We start from the raw sequence: 18718 nt of genomic DNA on the forward strand, positions 1-18718 counted from the left end.
GGGGAAAAAAAAGAAATGGGTCAATTTTAAAGCAGGTGACAGTCTCTACTATAGCAGACACACCCTGCATGTTAATTAATACCTACACTGCAGAGATAGAACATCCTCTCAGAAAAGGGGCCACTCAGGGAGTCTCTGAGGCAGAGCAGACTTCACAAATAGCCCTGAAATTAGAAAGACACGTCTGCATGTCAGACTCTGATGGTACCTTCCTAAATAGGAAGACAGGGCTGTTCCCCCTTAACCTCCATTGTCCACTCCTTCAGGGGAAATCAATTTTTTAAATCTGACCCCTTCACTAACATGAGGATGTGTGAACTATGAGTTGACATTCACTAACGCTGTATAAGGGCATGCTGTTTGGCACAGACTACTCCACATGCTAAAAAACATAGATCAGCTACCTAAAGATTTCTTTAATGGGCAACTCAGACAAACTGCATCTGAGTGGGCTCTATTTCTTTTCTTATCTTGCACTGAAAATAGTTTTAGAACAAGATCACCACCCCAACCAGGAGGTAATATAAATCTGCTTCTTCTACCTCTTCCTGAAGTCTTTCTTTCTCCTCTAGAAGGGACTTCTTCTCTTGCATCGATGCTTCCAATTCACCTCGCAATCTTGCAATAGTTGATTCCAGCAGCTCTTTCTGCAAGGCTGCCCTCTTCTCAGCATCCTGTGCTTTCTGGATACACTGATTATGCTCAAGGATTAAATGGTCCCTGTAGGAAGAGAACAAGGAGACATGAGCACTCAAAGAGAGTTCTTTAATAGAGTCATTTCTTGGAGAGCATACTGCCTGACAGCAGTTACCAAAATGTTCTAACAGAACTAGTTCCTTGAGGGCAAAGTCTTTACCTTTGTGTCTGGCCCAAGAAATGCAGAATTAAATGTTCTCATTAAAGATAAGAAATAAAAAGGCAAGAATAAAAGATACAGAAGAAGTTGTCTATAATTTACTTACAGATGTGCCTGGAGCTGGGTCTTCTGATTCTGAACACTCTGTAGCTCAGTAGTGATACTGGCATGGGCTGCATCCAGCAAGAAGTTTTGTTCTTGAAATGTCTGTGTCATCATTTTCTGCTCTATCTGAATTTTAAAAATATTAAAAGCTGAGATGCCAGAAAGTCATTTGATGGGGTATCATTCAATCATACTGAATTAACTTACAAAAGACAAATTTTTATATAAATAAAACCTTTTTAAAAAAGAACTTAATGCTCAGCTCTCTCTGTCGCCACTCTGACCTGACCACAGTTCTATCATTTTATGGCTCTACCAGCCAAGAGTGAAGATGCATTGTCTACCCAGCCTGCTGCAAAATCTGTAAAACTCAACATGAACATATTTTTAGATAAAAAATTCTATTAATATTTTGGTACTTTAAAATTTCAATATGAAAAATTTCAATTATTTTGAAAAGTAAAATATCAATGCAGATAAAGTGAAAAGATCTCTTCACCTATATCTCCCGCCACCCCAATGAAATAATCCCACTTTCCAGGGACAATCATGTTAATAATATGGTGTGAATTCTTTGGAAAATATTTAAAATTGCACCCAGATACCATGATAGCAAAAGTACTATATAGGAATACCTAGGAGATATTATGGGCTCAGTTCCAGACCACGACAATAAAGCAAATATTACAATAAAGCTAGTCAAATGATTTTGTTTCCCAATGCATACACAAGTTATGTTTACACCATACTGTAGTCTATTAAGTGTGCAGTAGCATTATGTCTTAAAAAACAATGTACATAATTTAAAAACACTTTATTGCTAAAAAAATGTTAACCATCAACTGAGCTCTGTGTGAGGCTGAAATCCATTTTTCCAAATTCCTGTGAATGTTGATGCTTTGGCCTCTTTCCACAAATCACAAATGTTTTTAAAGGAATCTAGAATGGTGAATCCTTTCCAAAGGTTTTCAATTTCCTTTGCCCAGATCCATCAGAGTAATTACTATCTATGGCAGCTATAGCCTTATGAAATAGATTTCTTAAATAATAAGACTTGAAAATTAAAATTATTGCTTGGTTCATGAATTGCAGAATAGATGTTGTGTAAGCAGGCATGAAAACATTGATCTCGTCCAACTCCATTGGAGTTCTTGGGTGACCAAGTGCATTGTCAGTGAGCAGTAATATTTTGAAAGGATTTTTTTTTCTGAGCCACAACAATGGGCTTAAAATATTCAGTAAATTGGAGCACCTGGGTGACTCAATTAGTTAAGTGTCTGACTCTTAATTTTGGCTCACAGATGTGAAATTAAGCCCCATGCCCTTGGGCTCTGTGCTGGGCATTGGAGCCTGCTTAAGATTCTCTTTCTCTTTTCCTGTCCTGCTCACACACATGCACACTCTAAAACATAAATAAATAAAATAAATAAAATAAAAATAAAAATATTCAGTAATCATGTTGTAATCAGATGTCATCCAGGCTTTCTTGTTCCATCTGTAGAACACAGGCAGAGTCGATTTAGCAAAATTCTTAACGGTCCTAGGATTTTTCGGAATGGTCAACAAACACTGGCTTCAACTTAGAGTCACTCGTTGCATTAGCCCCAAACAAGAGTCAGCTTGGCTCTTTCTCTTCAACAAGGTGGCTGAGCAACAAATGCAGAGATGCAGATTTTTGTGAAGACCCTGACTCTCACTCTGACCCTTTAGAATGGGTCCAGAGACATCATTTGGAATGTCAATGTCAAAATCCAAGACAAGGAGAGCATCCCCTGTAACCAGCAGTGTCTGATTTTTGCAGACCAACAGCTAGAGGATGGCCGCACTCTCTGACACTATAATATTCAGAAAGAGTTCACCCTGCACTTGGTGCTTTGTCTGTAGGCTACAGCATTGAGCCTTCTTTCCCTCTTCTAGCTCGTTCAGAAATACAACTGTGACAAAATTATCTGCTTTAAGGGTTATGCTCACCTGCACCCCTGAGCAGTCAACTGCTGCAAGAAATGCGGCCACACCAACAACCTGTGACCCAAGGGGAAGGTCAAATAAGACCCCTCCCTTAGCTCTTCCTTTGCCTGCAGGGCAGACTCCTGCCTGAGTCCTATGGCCCTGGAGCTTCCATAAAGTTTCCTTTACACTGACTGGGGGAAAAAAGGGGAGTCAGGCTGTGTTTTGAAGCCAGGCATTGACTTCTCCTTTCTAGCTACGGAAGTCCTAAATGGCATCTTCCAATGGCATGTTTTGTCTACATTGAAAATCTGTCATTTAGTGTGGCCACATTCATTAATCATCTTCTAGATCTCATAGAGAACTTGCTGCAGCTTCTATGTTAGCACTTGCTTCCACTTTCATGTTATGGAGATGGCTTCTTGCCTTAAATCTCATGAACCAACTTCTCTTAGCTTCCAACTTTTCTTCTGCAGCCTCCCCACCTCTCTCAGCCTTCATAGAATTGAAGAGAGTTACTAGTGCCTTGCTCTGGATTAGGCTTTGGTTTAAGGAAGTGTTGTAAATGGTTTGATCTTCTATCCAGACCACTAAAACTTTGTCCATACCAGCAATAAGGCTGTTTCACTTTCTTTTTTAATTTTTATTTTTTTTTAATTTTATTTAAATCTAAGTCAGTTAACATATAGTGTAAAAATGGTTTCAGGAATAGAATTTAGTAATTCACCATTTACATATAATACCCAGTGCTCATCCCAACAAGTGCCCTCCTTAATGTCCACTACCCATTTAGCCCATACGCCCACTCAACAGCCCTCCAGCAACCCTCAGTTTGTTCTCTGTATTTAAGAGTCTCTTACGGTTTGCCTTCTTCTCTGTTTTTACCACTTTCTATCATTCATGTGTTCACTGTAGTACTTTTAATTTCCTTCAAGAACTTTTCCTTTGCATTCACAAGTTGGCTAAACGTTTGGTACCCAGAGGCCTACCTTTTGGCCTTTCTTGGCTTCTGACATGGCTTTCTCACTAAGCTTAATCATTTCTAGCTTTTGAATTATAGTGAGAGATGTACAACTCTTCCTTTCACATGAACACTTAAGAGACCATTGTAGGATTATTAACTGGCCTAATTTCAATATTGTTGATCTCAGGAAATAGGAGGTCTGAGAAGAGGGAGAGATATGGGGGAATAGCTGATCAAAGAAGCCAGAACACACACAACTATTATAAAGTTTCCCATTTTATAGCGGCATGGTTTGTGCTGTCCCAAAAGAATTACAATACATCAAAGATCAAATTATCACAGATCACCAGAACAAAAATAATGAAAAAGTCTGAAATGCTGTGAGATATTCCAAAATATGACACAGAGCACAAAATACGGCACAATATGAGAAAATTGCTACTGAAAAATGGCACTGACAGACTTGCTAGATGCAGGATTACCACAAACCTTCAATTTGTAAAAAATGTGATTACTTGAGAAGCACAATGAATATATATCTGTAACTGTTTTGCAGAATTCATTTTCTCTGGCTCATCATGTTGGACTTATCAAAACATAACATTTTTAGACATATCCCCTCTACCTACAATATACAAAACTTTTGCAAGTATAGTACATATTAATAATTACTTTTGTAAACATATTTTAAAACACTTTTATCTTAACAATATTTGACTGCAAAGCAAACCTTCACACTTTGGAAAATAAAATGTGTAACATTCCAAAGTTTAAAAATGCTTATGACAGTGTTACCTGCATATGTCACATTAATTATTCTACTAAATTGTTAGTCCACAAAAGTAGAGATTTTTGTCTTGTTCACCACTATAATCCCATCTAGACCTAGCATCATACCTGCACTGAATAAACACTAAGTGCTTGTTGAATTAATGACAAATATTTATTGAGTATCTTTCTGTGCAGTGGTTAGCACTCTGGGAAATAGCAAAGATATAGAAGACAATGTCCTTGGTTCTAGGAAGCTCACAAAGTTATACAGGAAATGAGCCATACATATAAACTGCTCTAGAATGCACAGAGAGGCAACATAATGTAACAATTAAAAACACTGACTCTGGAGTGAGACCTGGGTTTCAATCCAGCTCTACCCCTTACTAGCTAGGTGACTTCCGTCAAGTTGTACATTTCTCTAAACCTCATTTTCCTTATTTATAAAATGAAGATAATATTCCTTTACATAATGGCTGCTAGAATCAAAGGACATAATATATGTAAAATCCTTAGCACAATGCTTGGTATACAGTAAGTATACTCCCAAAAGAGTGAGAGCTATTATTACGATGTTTAGTGTCCCAGGAGTAGAAGTTAACAGAAAAATTGATACCTTCTGGTTAGAATGAGCAAGCTTCCTGATAAAGGTGAGTCTTAAAGAATGAACAGAATTTCAAATAGCTGAAGAAGTAAAGACCATTCTCAGCAGATGGAATATGGCATAAGCAAAATGGGAAAGTACTGGTGTTTAAGGAAAAAGTATTTTAGGGTCTGTCATAGTGTTTTCTATGATTCTATCTATAAACAATAGGACAGGTAATTACTTTTCCTAAAGTAATAGTATTTGAGAAGAAACCATTAAGAAAGTATTGAGGGGCGCCTGGGTGGCTCAGTCGGTTGAGCGTCCAACTTCAGCTCAGGTCACAATCTCATGGTTCGTGAGTTCGAGCCCCGCGTCAGGCTCTGGGCTGATGGCTCAGAGCCTGGAGCCTGCTTCTGATTCTGTGTCTCCCTCTCTCTCTGCCCCTCCCCCATTCATGCTCTGTCTCTCTCTGTCTCAAAAATAAACATTAAAAAAAAAATTAAAAAAAAAAAAGAAAGTATTGAGTATAAGGCTAAATGACCACTCTTGATTAAAACTGAAAACTGCCAATCAAAAACATTTCTTGGAATTGTTAAAATATTTTATTTATTCAGTTGGTCATGCTTATTTCCTTATCTCTTAGCCAAGGAGTTTTATTGTTGACTCTATCAGAGATGGACTAGTATTAAATGAATACCTGCAGAATGGCTTGATGGTCAGAAATAATTCTGGCATTTTCCATACTAACAGTCTCAAGCATGCTGTGCAGCTCTGAACACCTCCTAGTCAGTTGGTCATTCGAAACCTAAGGTGATATGTACAGCATGTCAGGTCTCTCCAGTAAATAATTTTTTACTTATTAACCATTATTTTTAATGATGGCATAGTATTTCACTCTGTATGTGAACCTAATTTATTTAACCTACCTCCAATTGATATTTCATTAGATAATGCTTTCAGTATTTGGAGTCAACACCCCACATAATTCTAAATCAAAAGGAGAAATTTGTTCATCTGGTGGAGCAAGTGAAGCATTCAATAGTTTCTTCAGAATTCTGGACACTGGTCAGACACAGCACGATATCTACAGAATGGACTTTACGATGTTGATGCCAAGATTATAGAAATTCATTCCCCAATTTAGATGAGCATTCTGAATTGTTTGGCTAATAACACAAAATGTTTTAAGTTATTCCGCTACCAATTACAGTATTCATAAAAGCAAAATATAGATAATTGTACCATTTCACAACACAGATCATCCAAACTAAAACAAAATTCTTTTGTACAACAGATCTTTCATACAATTCTGTTGTCTTTTGATATGTAAAATTTGTATTCCTGTGGAAACCATTTATCCTAATTATCAGTTATTTTTGCAAACTGTATTTGCCACGGATCTTATGTTTTTTTTTTTTTAACATGCTGTGGTTTATCTTTATTTATTTTTTAATTTTATTTTTTATTTTTTAAAGGATCTTATCTTTTAATGAACAAGTTCTTCAAGGATGGGGACAAATAACTCTATAGGATCAATTAAAAAAAAATTCAAAAAATGGTAACAAAAAAGAAATGAAAACTTCTCTGGAAAGCCTGAGTGGTATGTATAGTACACAAGTTAGGAAATGTTCAGGAGCACTTTAAAGTTCTAAGTTATACACCAAGAAATACATGGGATAAGACAGAGGTGAATTCTTGAACCTTGAAAAGAACAAGCTAATTTTCTTTGGAGCCAGATTGCTTGAGCTCAAATTATAACTCTGTCACTGATTAGCTATGTTATTAAACTTCTCTGTATATCAACTTCCTTATCTTTAAAATGAGAATAATAAGTTTCTATAGTAGCACTATTGTGAGGATTACAATTTGTTAGTAACATAAGGTGCTTACAATTGTGCCTGGAATGTAGAATGGGTTTGGTAAATGTTAATTACTACTACTACAGCAAAAGTAGCAGTAATAATTTTTATTATTATTTTATAAAAGAACACATTTATTTTGCATTTTATCATAAAGACAGCACAGCAACATTATGATCCCAACATTGAAGTAACCAAATTGTACTAGCAACAGTTATTTTAAGTGATTAATACTATTTCTTGGCTCTGTGAGAAATAACCTGTTTGCCTACACACACACACACACACACACACACACACACACACACACACACACAAGTAACATCCGCTAAATTTGGCAATAACCATCCCACAGAAAATAAGTACACATAACTCTACAATCCAGTAAGCATTTATGAGGTTCCTACTGTGCTACTTGTTATAAAAGATACAAGGAAAGTGTAAGACATTGGCCCTGGCACTCAAGTGCTTAGAAGTTCATAGGTCGAGATGAGAACTATATATATATTCAATGGGTAAATTATAAAGCAAACAAAGGCAAAGTGTAAATTAGTGCATTATTTAGCAGTATACCTCATATACTGATGTATCATAGAACTTTGGTAATGGGAGATGTAGTTAATGTGATCATGTTTCATAGATGAAATAGACTTCATGAAAATAAAAAATCTGGATGATGGCAATGGTATGAATTTATATAATCAGGATCAATCGTGGTTCTTTGTTTTTTACTTGAAGAAAATTAAATAACATGTGAAAACCAGTGAAATGCGAACATTTACCTGTGCTTTTTCTGATGGGGAAAAGACAGTTTCTTCAATAAATAGTGTTGGGAAAACTGGATAGGCACATGCAAAAGAATGGGAAACTAGACCATTATTTTGTACCACACATAAAAATTAACTCAAAATGGATCAAAGACTTGAATGTAAGACTTGAAACTAAAAAACTACTGGAAGTAAACATAGATAAGCTTCTGGATATTGGTCTTGGCAAGATTTTTTGGATCTGACATCAAAAGCAAAAGCAACCAAAGTAAAAATAAACAAGTGGGAGCATATCAAACTAAAAAGCACAACAAAGGAAACCATCAACAAAATGAAAAGGCAACCTATTGAACAGGAGAAGATATTTGCAATCATATATTAATATATCTGATAAGGGGTTAATATCCAAAATATAAAGAAATTATACAACTCAATAGCACACCCCAAAAAAATCTGATTAAAAAATGGGTCCACAGCAATAGCACTGCTAGGAATTTATCCAAGGGATACAGGAGTACTGATGCATAGGGGCACTTGTACCCCAATGTTCATAGCAGCACTCTCAACAATAGCCAAATTATGGAAAGAGCCTAAATGTCCATCAACTGATGAATGGATAAAGAAATTGTGGTATATGGCACAAAAACAGACACACAGACCAATGGAATAGAATAGAAACCCCAGAACTAGACCCACAAACATATGGCCAACTCATCTTTGACAAAGCAGGAAAGAACATCCAATGGAAAAAAGACAGTCTCTTTAACAAATGGTGCTGGGAGAACTGGACAGCAACATGCAGAAGGTTGAAACTAGACCACTTTCTCACACCATTTACAAAAATAAACTCAAAATGGATAAAGGACCTAAATGTGAGACAGGAAACCATCAGAACCTTAGAGGAGAAAGCAGGAAAAGACCTCTCTGACCTCAGCCGTAGCAATCTCTTACTCGACACATCCCCAAAGGCAAGGGAATTAAAAGCAAAAGTGAATTACTGGGACCTTATGAAGATAAAAAGCTTCTGCACAGCAAAGGAAACAACCAACAAAACTAAAAGACAACCAACGGAATGGGAAAAGATATTTGCAAATGACATATCGGACAAAGGGCTAGTATCTAAAATCTATAAAGAGCTCACCAAACTCCACACCCGAAAAACAAATAACCCAGTGAAGAAATGGGCAGAAAACATGAATAGACACTTCTCTAAAGAAGACATCCAGATGGCCAACAGGCACATGAAAAGATGTTCAGCGTCGCTCCTTATCAGGGAAATACAAATCAAAACCACACTCAGGTATCACCTCACGCCAGTCAGAGTGGCCAAAATGAACAAATCAGGAGACTATAGATGCTGGAGAGGATGTGGAGAAACGGGAACCCTCTTGCACTGTTGGTGGGAATGCAAATTGGTGCAGCCGCTCTGGAAAACAGTGTGGAGGTTCCTCAGAAAATTAAAAATAGACTTACCCTATGACCCAGCAATAGCACTGCTAGGAATCTACCCAAGGGATACAGGAGTACTGATGCATAGGGACACTTGTACCCCAATGTTCATAGCAGCACTCTCAACAATAGCCAAATTATGGAAAGAGCCTAAATGTCCATCAACTGATGAATGGATAAAGAAATTGTGGTTTATATACACAATGGAATACTACGTGGCAATGAGAAAAAATGAAATATGGCCTTTTGTAGCAACGTGGATGGAACTGGAGAGTGTGATGCTAAGTGAAATAAGCCATACAGAGAAAGACAGATACCATATGGTTTCACTCTTATGTGGATCCTGAGAAACTCAACAGGAACCCATGGGGGAGGGGAAGGGAGAAAAAAAAAAAGACGTTAGAGTGGGAGAGAGCCAAAGCATAAGAGACTGTTAAAAACTGAGAACAAACTGAGGGTTGATGGGGGGTGGGAGGGAGGGGCGGGTGGGTGATGGGTATTGAGGAGGGCACCTTTTGGGATGAGCACTGGGTGTTGTATGGAAACCAATTTGTCAATAAACTTCATAAAAAAATAAAAAATAAAAAAAAAAAAAGAAATTGTGGTATATATACACAATGGAATACTATGTGGCAATGAGAAAAAATGAAATATGGCCTTTTGTAGCAACGTGGATGGAACTGGAGAGTGTGATGCTAAGTGAAATAAGCCATACAGAGAAAGACAGATACCATATGGTTTCACTCTTATGTGGATCCTGAGAAACTTAACAGGAACCCATGGGGGAGGGGAAGGAAAAAAAAAAAAAAAAAGAGGTTAGAGTGGGAGAGAGCCAAAGCATAAGAGACTGTTAAAAACTGAGAACAAACTGAGGGTTGATGGGGGGTGGGAGGGAGGGGAGGGTGGGTGATGGGTATTGAGGAGGGCACCTTTTGGGATGAGCACTGGGTGTTGTATGGAAACCAATTTGTCAATAAATTTCATAAAAAAAAAAAAAGAAAAAAAAATGGGTCCAAGATCTGAATAGACATTTTTAAAAAATGTTTATTTTGAGAGAAAGAGAGCATGGGAGAGGCAGAGAGAGGGGCACAGAGAGAATCTCAAGCAGGCTCCATTCTGTCTGCACAGAGCCCGATGAGGGGCTTTATCTCACAAACACTGAAATCATGACCTGAGCTGAAATCAAGAGTCAGATGCTTAACCAACTAAGCCACCCAGGCACCCCTGAATAGACATTTTTCAAAGACATACAGATAGCCAAAAGGTACACGAAAAGATGTTAACATCACTAATCATCAGGGAAACTCAAATCAAAGCCACAATAAGATATCACTTCACATCTGTTAGAAGGGCTATTACCAAAATGACAAGAAATAACAAGTATTGGAGAGGATGTGGAGAAAAGGAACCCTTGTGCACTGTTGGTGGCAATGTAAATTGATACTACCACTGTGCATTACAGTACCGAATTTTCTTAAAAAATTAAATATCTAACTACCATAGGATCCAGCAATTACTCTCTGGGTATTTATCTCAAGAAAAAAAAAAACACTAACTCAAAAAGATATATGAACCCCTATGTTCACTGCAGCCTTATTTACAATAGACAAGATCGGGAAACAACCTAAATGTCCATCGACAGATAAATGGATAAAGAAAATGTGGTATACATATCGATATTTATTTAGCCACAAAAAAAAGAACTTACTCTTGCTATTTGCAAAAACATGGTGAGACCTTGAATGCATTATACTAAGTGAAATATGTCAGCCAGAGAAAGAAAATACCATATAATCTCATTTACAATATATGTGGAATCTTCAAAAAGCAAAACACCAAAAAACAATACCAAGCTCACAGATACAAAGAGGTAAGTGGCTGCCAGAGACAAGGGAGAGTAAGAGATGGGAGAGAGGTAATAGAGATCAAAAGGCATAAACTTCTAGTTATATAATAAGTGAGTCATAGGGATGTACTGTATAGCATGGTGACTATCGTTAATACTGTACTACATATTTGAAAGTTAAGAGAGTGAATCTTAAAAGTCCTCATCACAAGCAAAAAATTTTTGTGACGACACGTGGTGATGTATGTTAACTAGAATTATCGTGGTGATGATTTTTCAATGTACACAAACACTGAATCATTATGTTGTATACCAGAAATACAATGTTATATGCTAATTATACCTACGGTGTTGGTATGAATTTATATAATTAGGGTTAATCTTGGTTCTTGATTCCTTAATTGAACAAAATTAAATAACCTCTAGAAGTTAGAGATACAATAAGATCTACCTGTGCTTTTTCTGATGTTTCACGAAGGGATAGTATTTCAGTCCTCAAATATGCATTTTCTTCATGTTCCTTGTTGAAAGACATCTGCATATTCTGAGAAAAAACAGTAATCTCTCCTTTTTTACACATAAGAACTATTACATATATCTCTACCAAAATACATGTTCTGTATTTTAGTATGAGTTCAGGTTCTAGTGCTTCCTTCAGCAGCACATATACCAGTGCAAATTCTAATGACCAATATAGACAAATGTCTTACAAAGAATTTTTAAAAATCTTGGTATCTTCAACTCCCAAACTTCTTTTTAAACAAATTATAAAAGCTGTTTACAAAATGTTCTCATACTGAGTTTCAAACTAGAAAGAATTTGCCTAAAACCATAATGTAAATATTTACTTAGCATCCTTAAGAAAATTCTGCTAAGGTGAATATTTTTCCCTAAGCAGTAAGATCTTGTGATTTTCTTTATTTTCCATTAAAAAAATTTTTAAATATTTTTTTGAGAGAGACAGAGTGCAAGCAGGGGAGGGGCAGAGAGAGAGGAGACACAGAATCCGAAGCAGGCTCGACTCTGAGCTGTCAGCACAGACCCTGACATGGGTTCTCTGCCCCTCTCCTGCTCGCTCGCTCTCTCTTTCAAAAATAATAAACATTAGAAATTTTTTTCCATTAAAAAAACAAATAATAAAATAAATAAAATAAAATAAAATAAAATAAAATAAAATAAAATAAAATAAAATAAAATAAAATAAAATAAAATAAGGGAGAAAGGTGGCAGGGATGGGAGTTGTGGGTTGGGCTTTCCCTAACAGGTAGTAACTGAAATGGGGAAGGATAAGTCCTCCCCCTACAAAGACAGAATCACTCCCTTTTGAGAAGCATCTCAAGATTTAAACATCACATAATACAGGATGAGACAGAACCCAGAAAAAATTACTCCAAACAGGATTAAGATTTATTTAGAAATGAATTAAGATATAAAAGTTACAATATTTCCTGTTTTTCATTTTTTATTGTGGTAAAATATAAATAACAAAATTTACCATTTTAATCATTTTTAAGTGTATAGTTCACTTAAAAATATTTAAGTGTTAAGTTCAGTGGCATTAAGTATATTCACATTGTTGTGCAGCCATCACTATCACTAGTATTTCTTACATTTTATAAAAAACTTTCCTTTTAACAATTAGTTGCCAATAAGCAGAACATGCAGATAAGTCTCACTATTTTTGCTAATTCATCTTTTTTCAAACCATATTAACCTGCCTGAAATGATTTCTTAATACCCAGTTTGCAACAGGACTGAATATACAACTTATTTATACTGCAACTTTTTTTTAATAAAAATTTTAGGAGAATCAGAAGAACTGTAAACCAGGGGTACTTGGGTGGCTCAGCTGATTAAGCCTCTGCCTCTCGATTTCCGCCCAGGTCATGATCTCACGGTTTGTCAGGCTCCGTGCTGACAGTGAGGAGCCTGTTTGGGGTTCTCTCTCTCCCTCTCTCTCTGCAACACCCCCCCCACACACACAATATAATAAAAAAACTTAAAAAAAAAAAAAAAAGGAACTGTAAACCAACACGAGTAAGGAGATACTCCTTAGTGAAGAGAGGAAAGATCACCTCTGAACTCTACAACCTCAAAACTTACCTTATTTTCTTCAGCCAACTTGGAAATGAGGTCATCTCTAGAAACTAAAAACAAAGAGTCCACATAACTACGATAATAACTTACTACAACTAAACTGAGATCAACACATTACCTTTTCCCTGAGCTTTCCTTTTTTTTTTTAGTATGTTGTGGAAATGAGGAGAATTCAAGTATTTCTACTATATTTTAATAGAGTGGAAAATAAATAATGAAATTATCAAGAAAATAGTCCACAGTCATGTGCTATAGTAAATGAGGTCATATTTTACTCCATGATGCGTCTGAGGGATTTTAAGCTGGAGAGGCACAGGATCAAAAGCTGTGTTAGAATATTCTAACAGAGGCTCCATAAGGAAAAGAGGAGTTTAGTAGCTGTTGTAGTACTCAAAGTATAAAACAATGAAACCTGGCTCTAAGGGATTGGCAATGGAGATGCAGAGGGAAAACACACTCATGAAATAACAAGCAGGGAGAACTGTCAGGACTCAGTGGCTGCCTGGTGGGGTAAAGGCAATAGATAAGTCAAGGAGATTAGCTAGTGTCCACGTGTCAGCAATGGGGTGGGAGGCAGACTCTTCAACAAAATAGGGAACACAGGGTAAGGGGCAAGTTCAGGGGACAGAATGAGTAAGAATGACTGCAATAGATAAGTATTCACATGTGTTTTGAGATATGTTGAGTTGACAGTAAGATACTATCTGGAGAAGGAAGATGATTTGTGTGGAAAAGAAAGATGTGAAACCACCCAGAGAGAATACAGTGATAATAAAACCAAACAGAAATAGGAACAGTTTGGCATTATATATTGGTAGCCCAAAGTAAACTTCCCTGAGAGTAATGTTTTGGTTTCATGAACAATTCACAAAGATCAGTTTTGTTTCACTTAAATATTCTAAACCCAGAAAATTACAAAACATATAACTCACATTTTATGTAGAATATACTCAGAAAAACTATGCTTTTTTGAATGAATAAGTCCAGGACTCATTTCAAATAGAGTAAATGCTAATTTAAAATATGTGAAGGATAAAAAGGATACCCATAAGATCTCTTCTAATAATTCCTCGATCAAGTTAAGAATGAAAGGAGAATGTTTATCTTACTTGGAAGAATAATTTAAGCACTTTAATTAGTGGGTGTGTATATAAATGTTTATTGCTAATAAACAATTACATTTTTAAATTCATTACAGCAAATATACAAAGGCATTCTGTTTACTCATCTAGTTAGTTTAACTATTTGTACCTTATAGTAATCAAATTGCAGGCATGTAAGGAGTCTACTATTCAATAAGAAGCACATGGTTGGTACTCAGGCAGGCTTCTTTTCCTCGTGTTACTTTTAATTACTGTTGTATAATTGTTATATTTTAATGGTCTTTCATATGTTCTTTACGAAATTCGAAACTACAGCATTAATCCAATGAGAGATAACATTAAAAAATTACTGACAGAAAGATCTGTGTTTTAGTTCCAGCTATACTATTTGCAGTGGATCCTTGGATACAGATCTTTTTATTCTTCTACAGAATGGAGTATATTTTCTTATCTTCTCACAAGGTTGTAAGGTTCAAATGAGATAATGTGGCAGCACCATAAAATATAATATGTATTTTTGTAGTCCCAGTCACAAGAAGACAAAAAATTATCTTGGGGCCTTATCAGTGAGAGCTCCCCAGAGTAATTCACTACTTAACAACTATTAGGAAAAAGAGTACTTTCTGTTAAAAGCAGTAGGTCAAAACATTGAATGATTACTCTTTGCTGTATGCTTTTTATAATTTTCATTTCCTTTTTGGTATTCCCTACCCTCATTACAGCCAGATACAGAAGGCACACTGGCAGGAACACTGCGTTTGGAGTTAGAAGACACAGGTTCAGGCCTCACTTCACCATTTATTCGCTTTAACTTTGGGAAGTGTGGATAGTTTTGCATGTTGCATGCGATCATTTATGTGAAAGCCTTAGGTAAACCATGAAGTGTTACTCATGTGGGGCCATGCACCATAATTCTTTGTGATCTATTTGATACTGTCTGAAAATTGATTTACAACTATATATTAACAACAGTAAATATGGTAAGGGCTCAGGGGCTGGAAGAACTTTGATTCTGAACAACATGGGACCAAATCTAGACTCATCCATTTCCTAGCTCAATCACCTGTAAGGACTCTGTTAACTCATCTGTAAAATGAGGACTTTAAGCTCTAAGGTAACTTACAACCATCCACTGCTACAAATTCAGGACAATAGACTGGTAACCTGAAAAATGGAGAGTCTGACATGATAAATGGCTAGAATCAGTAGATAAGCAAATATCAAAGGCCTTAATTCCTTATTAATATTCTAGTATCCAATAGTCAATCTAGATTTCTAGAAACCCAATGTTCCTAAGTCCACAAACACTTAAATAGACCTGAAAAAAAACTCTAAATAGAGAATAGTTCACAGTTAAGAGGATCAAATTCTATTTTATTACCAGCACTCTTTTTTTTTCTCCCCGTGCCACAGACAGAAAGGAAATCAGCAATTTTTTATATTCAGTCTGTGGTAAATATTGGTAACGGTCACTTCAAAAATTTGGGATCTTAAGAGTTTTTGCATGAAATCTCAAAAAAACTAACAAATGTAATTTCTAGCACCTATTTTCATACTTAGATTAGACTTGAGCTGTGAGATAGTAGTCTCCAACTCTCTTTTTTTCTGTTGCTCCTGTGCCAGTAGTTCTTGGGTGGTCTGTATATGACTGCGTAGGGCAATGCAGTTTTGCTGCAAAATTTGCACCTGGAATGTAGAAGAAAAACTCTTTTCTTTAAGGTACAAATTTCTACCCGACTACCTTACAGTAAGGAACATTTTCAAATCTTAACATCACTAGAGGGAAAAGTTTCTAGGTCACGGTTAAAGATCCCAACAGGATGCAGTGTTTCACAGTAGGGCCATCCAGCACAACTTTCTATGCATTCTCCCACCACAGCAGTCACCAGTGACAAATGACTGCTGAAAACTTGAAATGTGGCCAGAGTGAGTGAGGAATTGAATTAATTTTAACTAATTTAAATTTAAATAGCCATATGTGGCTAGTGGCTACTATACTGGTAGTGTAAGTAATAAATTATCATTTACAAATTTTTTAAGTAGGATCTTTTTTCATAATTAATTCTGTTATGAAGGACAGCCACTGGTTAAAATAGTAAAGATTATGTAATCCAATTACAGGTATTAGAATTTGGAACTACTAATTAATTTCCTTCAATACTTAGAATTGAATAGTCTAAATTACATGTAGGTATGTTGAATAATACAGGCAAAAATTTAGTAAATCTAGAGAAAATTAGCAAAACCATAGGGTTCAAGGTATGTCAGCTTTCTCTTTTGGTTTCACTTCCTTGACACAAATAAGGAGAGAAAAATCTACCTGTTTCCGTTCCACCTCCACTGTTGATTCCATTTCTTGTATTTTGAATAGCATAGCTGATCCAGATTTCTCAAGAGATTCCCTGAGGTTCTTCTCCTGAGACAGCTGTCTCCTTAGCTACAGAGAAAGTTGCAGTTAGGCAAGACCAAGGGAACATGACAGCAGTTTGCCAAAGATCAAAGTCACCAAGAAAAGTTTACCAGACACTTTGCCATCTTACTCCCATTCTTTGTTCATTTATGACTACTCAGGAACATGCTTTTGTTTCCCCCTAAGGGATAAACTACTAAGAAATGAGGCGTCAAATCTGTTGCCCTTGTCTTCCCATTGTATAAGTCTTTTTTCCAAATTGTGGGTCAAGACGCATTAGTAAGCTGCAAGCAGCACTTGAAAAAGGGAAAAAAATATCAGAGCACACAGCATGTAGTAAGGAAGGGTAAGTAATGCTTCATGAAATGTCTGTATTATTTATGTATGGTGCTATGGTATAAAATATACATCTTACAATGGACTATTACCAAAAAGAAGATTGAAAAACACTATTATCATACCTTAGTACATATACTTTCTGTATTTCCTGGCTTTCATTTTTAAGTCTCATTTTTCTGTATTTCATTATTTCATCTATATATTTTTTAATCCCATAGTATTATAAACATACTTCTAAAAGCTGTTCCAATTCTGTTTTGGAATTTAAAGGTCTAAACAAATAATAAAGTAACTTAAGTAGCAGATAAACTACCACTCAAGAATTGGGGTATACTGACTTTGTTTCTCTCAATAAATGAAGAGTCAGATAAAGATACAAAAGAATCTCTTTTATCATGAAGTAAAGAGAACCTTTTTTAAAAAATATAATTTATTGTTAAATTGGCTTCCATACAACAGCCAGTGCTCATCCCAACAAGTGCCCTCCTCAACACCCATCACCCACCTTTCCCTGTCCCCCACCCCCCCTCATCAACCCTCAGTTTTCTCTCTGTATTTAAGAGTCTCTTATGGTTTGCCCCCCTCCCTAACTTTTTTTTTTCCTCTTCCCTTTCCCCATGGTCTTCTGTTAAGTTTCTCAAGATCCACATGAGTGAAAACGTATGGTATTTGTCTTTCTCTGACTTATTTCACTTAGCATAATACCCTCCAGTTCCATCCACATTGCTGCAAATGGCAGGATTTCATTCTTTCTCATTGCCAAGTAGTATTCCATTGTATATATAAACCACATCTTCTTTATCCATTCATCAGTTGATGGACATTTAGGCTTTCCATAATTTGGCTACTGTTGAAATCACTGCTATAAACATTGGGGTACATGTGTCCCTATGCATCAGCAGTCCTGTATCCCTTGGGTAAATTCCTAGCAGTGCTATTGCTAGGTCATAGGGTAGTTCTATTTTTAGTTTTTTGAGGAACCTCCACACTGTTTTCCAAAGCGGCTACACCAGTTTGCATTCCCACCAACAGGGCAAGAGGGTTCCTGTTTCTCCACAGCCCTGCCAGCATCTATAGTCTCCCGATTTGTTCATTTTTAGCCACTCTGACTGGTGTGAGGTGGTACCTCAGTGTGGCTTTGATTTGTATTTCCCTGATGATGAGTGACGTTGAGCATCAATCGTTTCATGTGTCTGTTGGCCATCAGGATGAACCTTTTTTTTTTTTTTAATGCTTATTTATTTTTGAGACAGAGAGAGAGACAGAGTGCAAGCGAGGGATGGGCAGAGTGACAGAAAGGGAGACACGGAATCTGAAGCAGCCCCAGGCTCTGAGTTGTCAGCACAGAGACCGACATGGGGCTTGAACCAATGAACCATGAGATCATGATCTGAGCCGAAGTCAGACTTAACTGACTGAGTCAACCAGGCACCCCTGCAAAGAGACCCTTTTAAACTTAAATGGGATTTGCAAAATGCTATTCCTTTTGCGAAGTGATGTTAAGTTAAAAGAAATTCTATTTTTGAGCCCCAGTGAAGATGACTTAAAAGAAATTCTATTTTAAGCCCCAGTAAAGAGGACTTTATAGCCCTTCCCGAAACTGCACATATTTTATATGT

The 18718-nt window shown here is 36.4% G+C and overlaps 1 protein-coding gene and 1 pseudogene across 1 annotated transcript in view; one reads left to right on the top strand and one right to left on the bottom strand.

Moving 5' to 3' along the window:
* The window catches only part of CCDC150 (coiled-coil domain containing 150), a 96601-nt gene that overhangs the window by 59242 nt on the left and 18641 nt on the right, over positions 1 to 18718 (bottom strand). Inside the window, exons 6-12 of the mRNA XM_047083678.1 lie at positions 16671 to 16787; positions 15907 to 16036; positions 13254 to 13297; positions 11602 to 11694; positions 5927 to 6034; positions 963 to 1087; positions 543 to 720 (exon numbers count right to left, since the gene is read on the bottom strand). Coding sequence (XP_046939634.1) covers positions 543 to 720; positions 963 to 1087; positions 5927 to 6034; positions 11602 to 11694; positions 13254 to 13297; positions 15907 to 16036; positions 16671 to 16787 — 795 coding nt within the window. The remainder of the gene's footprint in view (positions 1 to 542; positions 721 to 962; positions 1088 to 5926; positions 6035 to 11601; positions 11695 to 13253; positions 13298 to 15906; positions 16037 to 16670; positions 16788 to 18718) is intronic.
* On the top strand, positions 2345 to 3010 carry LOC124515124 (ubiquitin-60S ribosomal protein L40-like; annotated as a pseudogene).

This window comes from Lynx rufus, unplaced genomic scaffold, assembly GCF_022079265.1.
Source record: "Lynx rufus isolate CCGP_SWC_20201006 ecotype Redwood Valley unplaced genomic scaffold, mLynRuf1.p SCAF_2, whole genome shotgun sequence".
Classification (NCBI taxonomy): domain Eukaryota; kingdom Metazoa; phylum Chordata; class Mammalia; order Carnivora; family Felidae; genus Lynx; species Lynx rufus.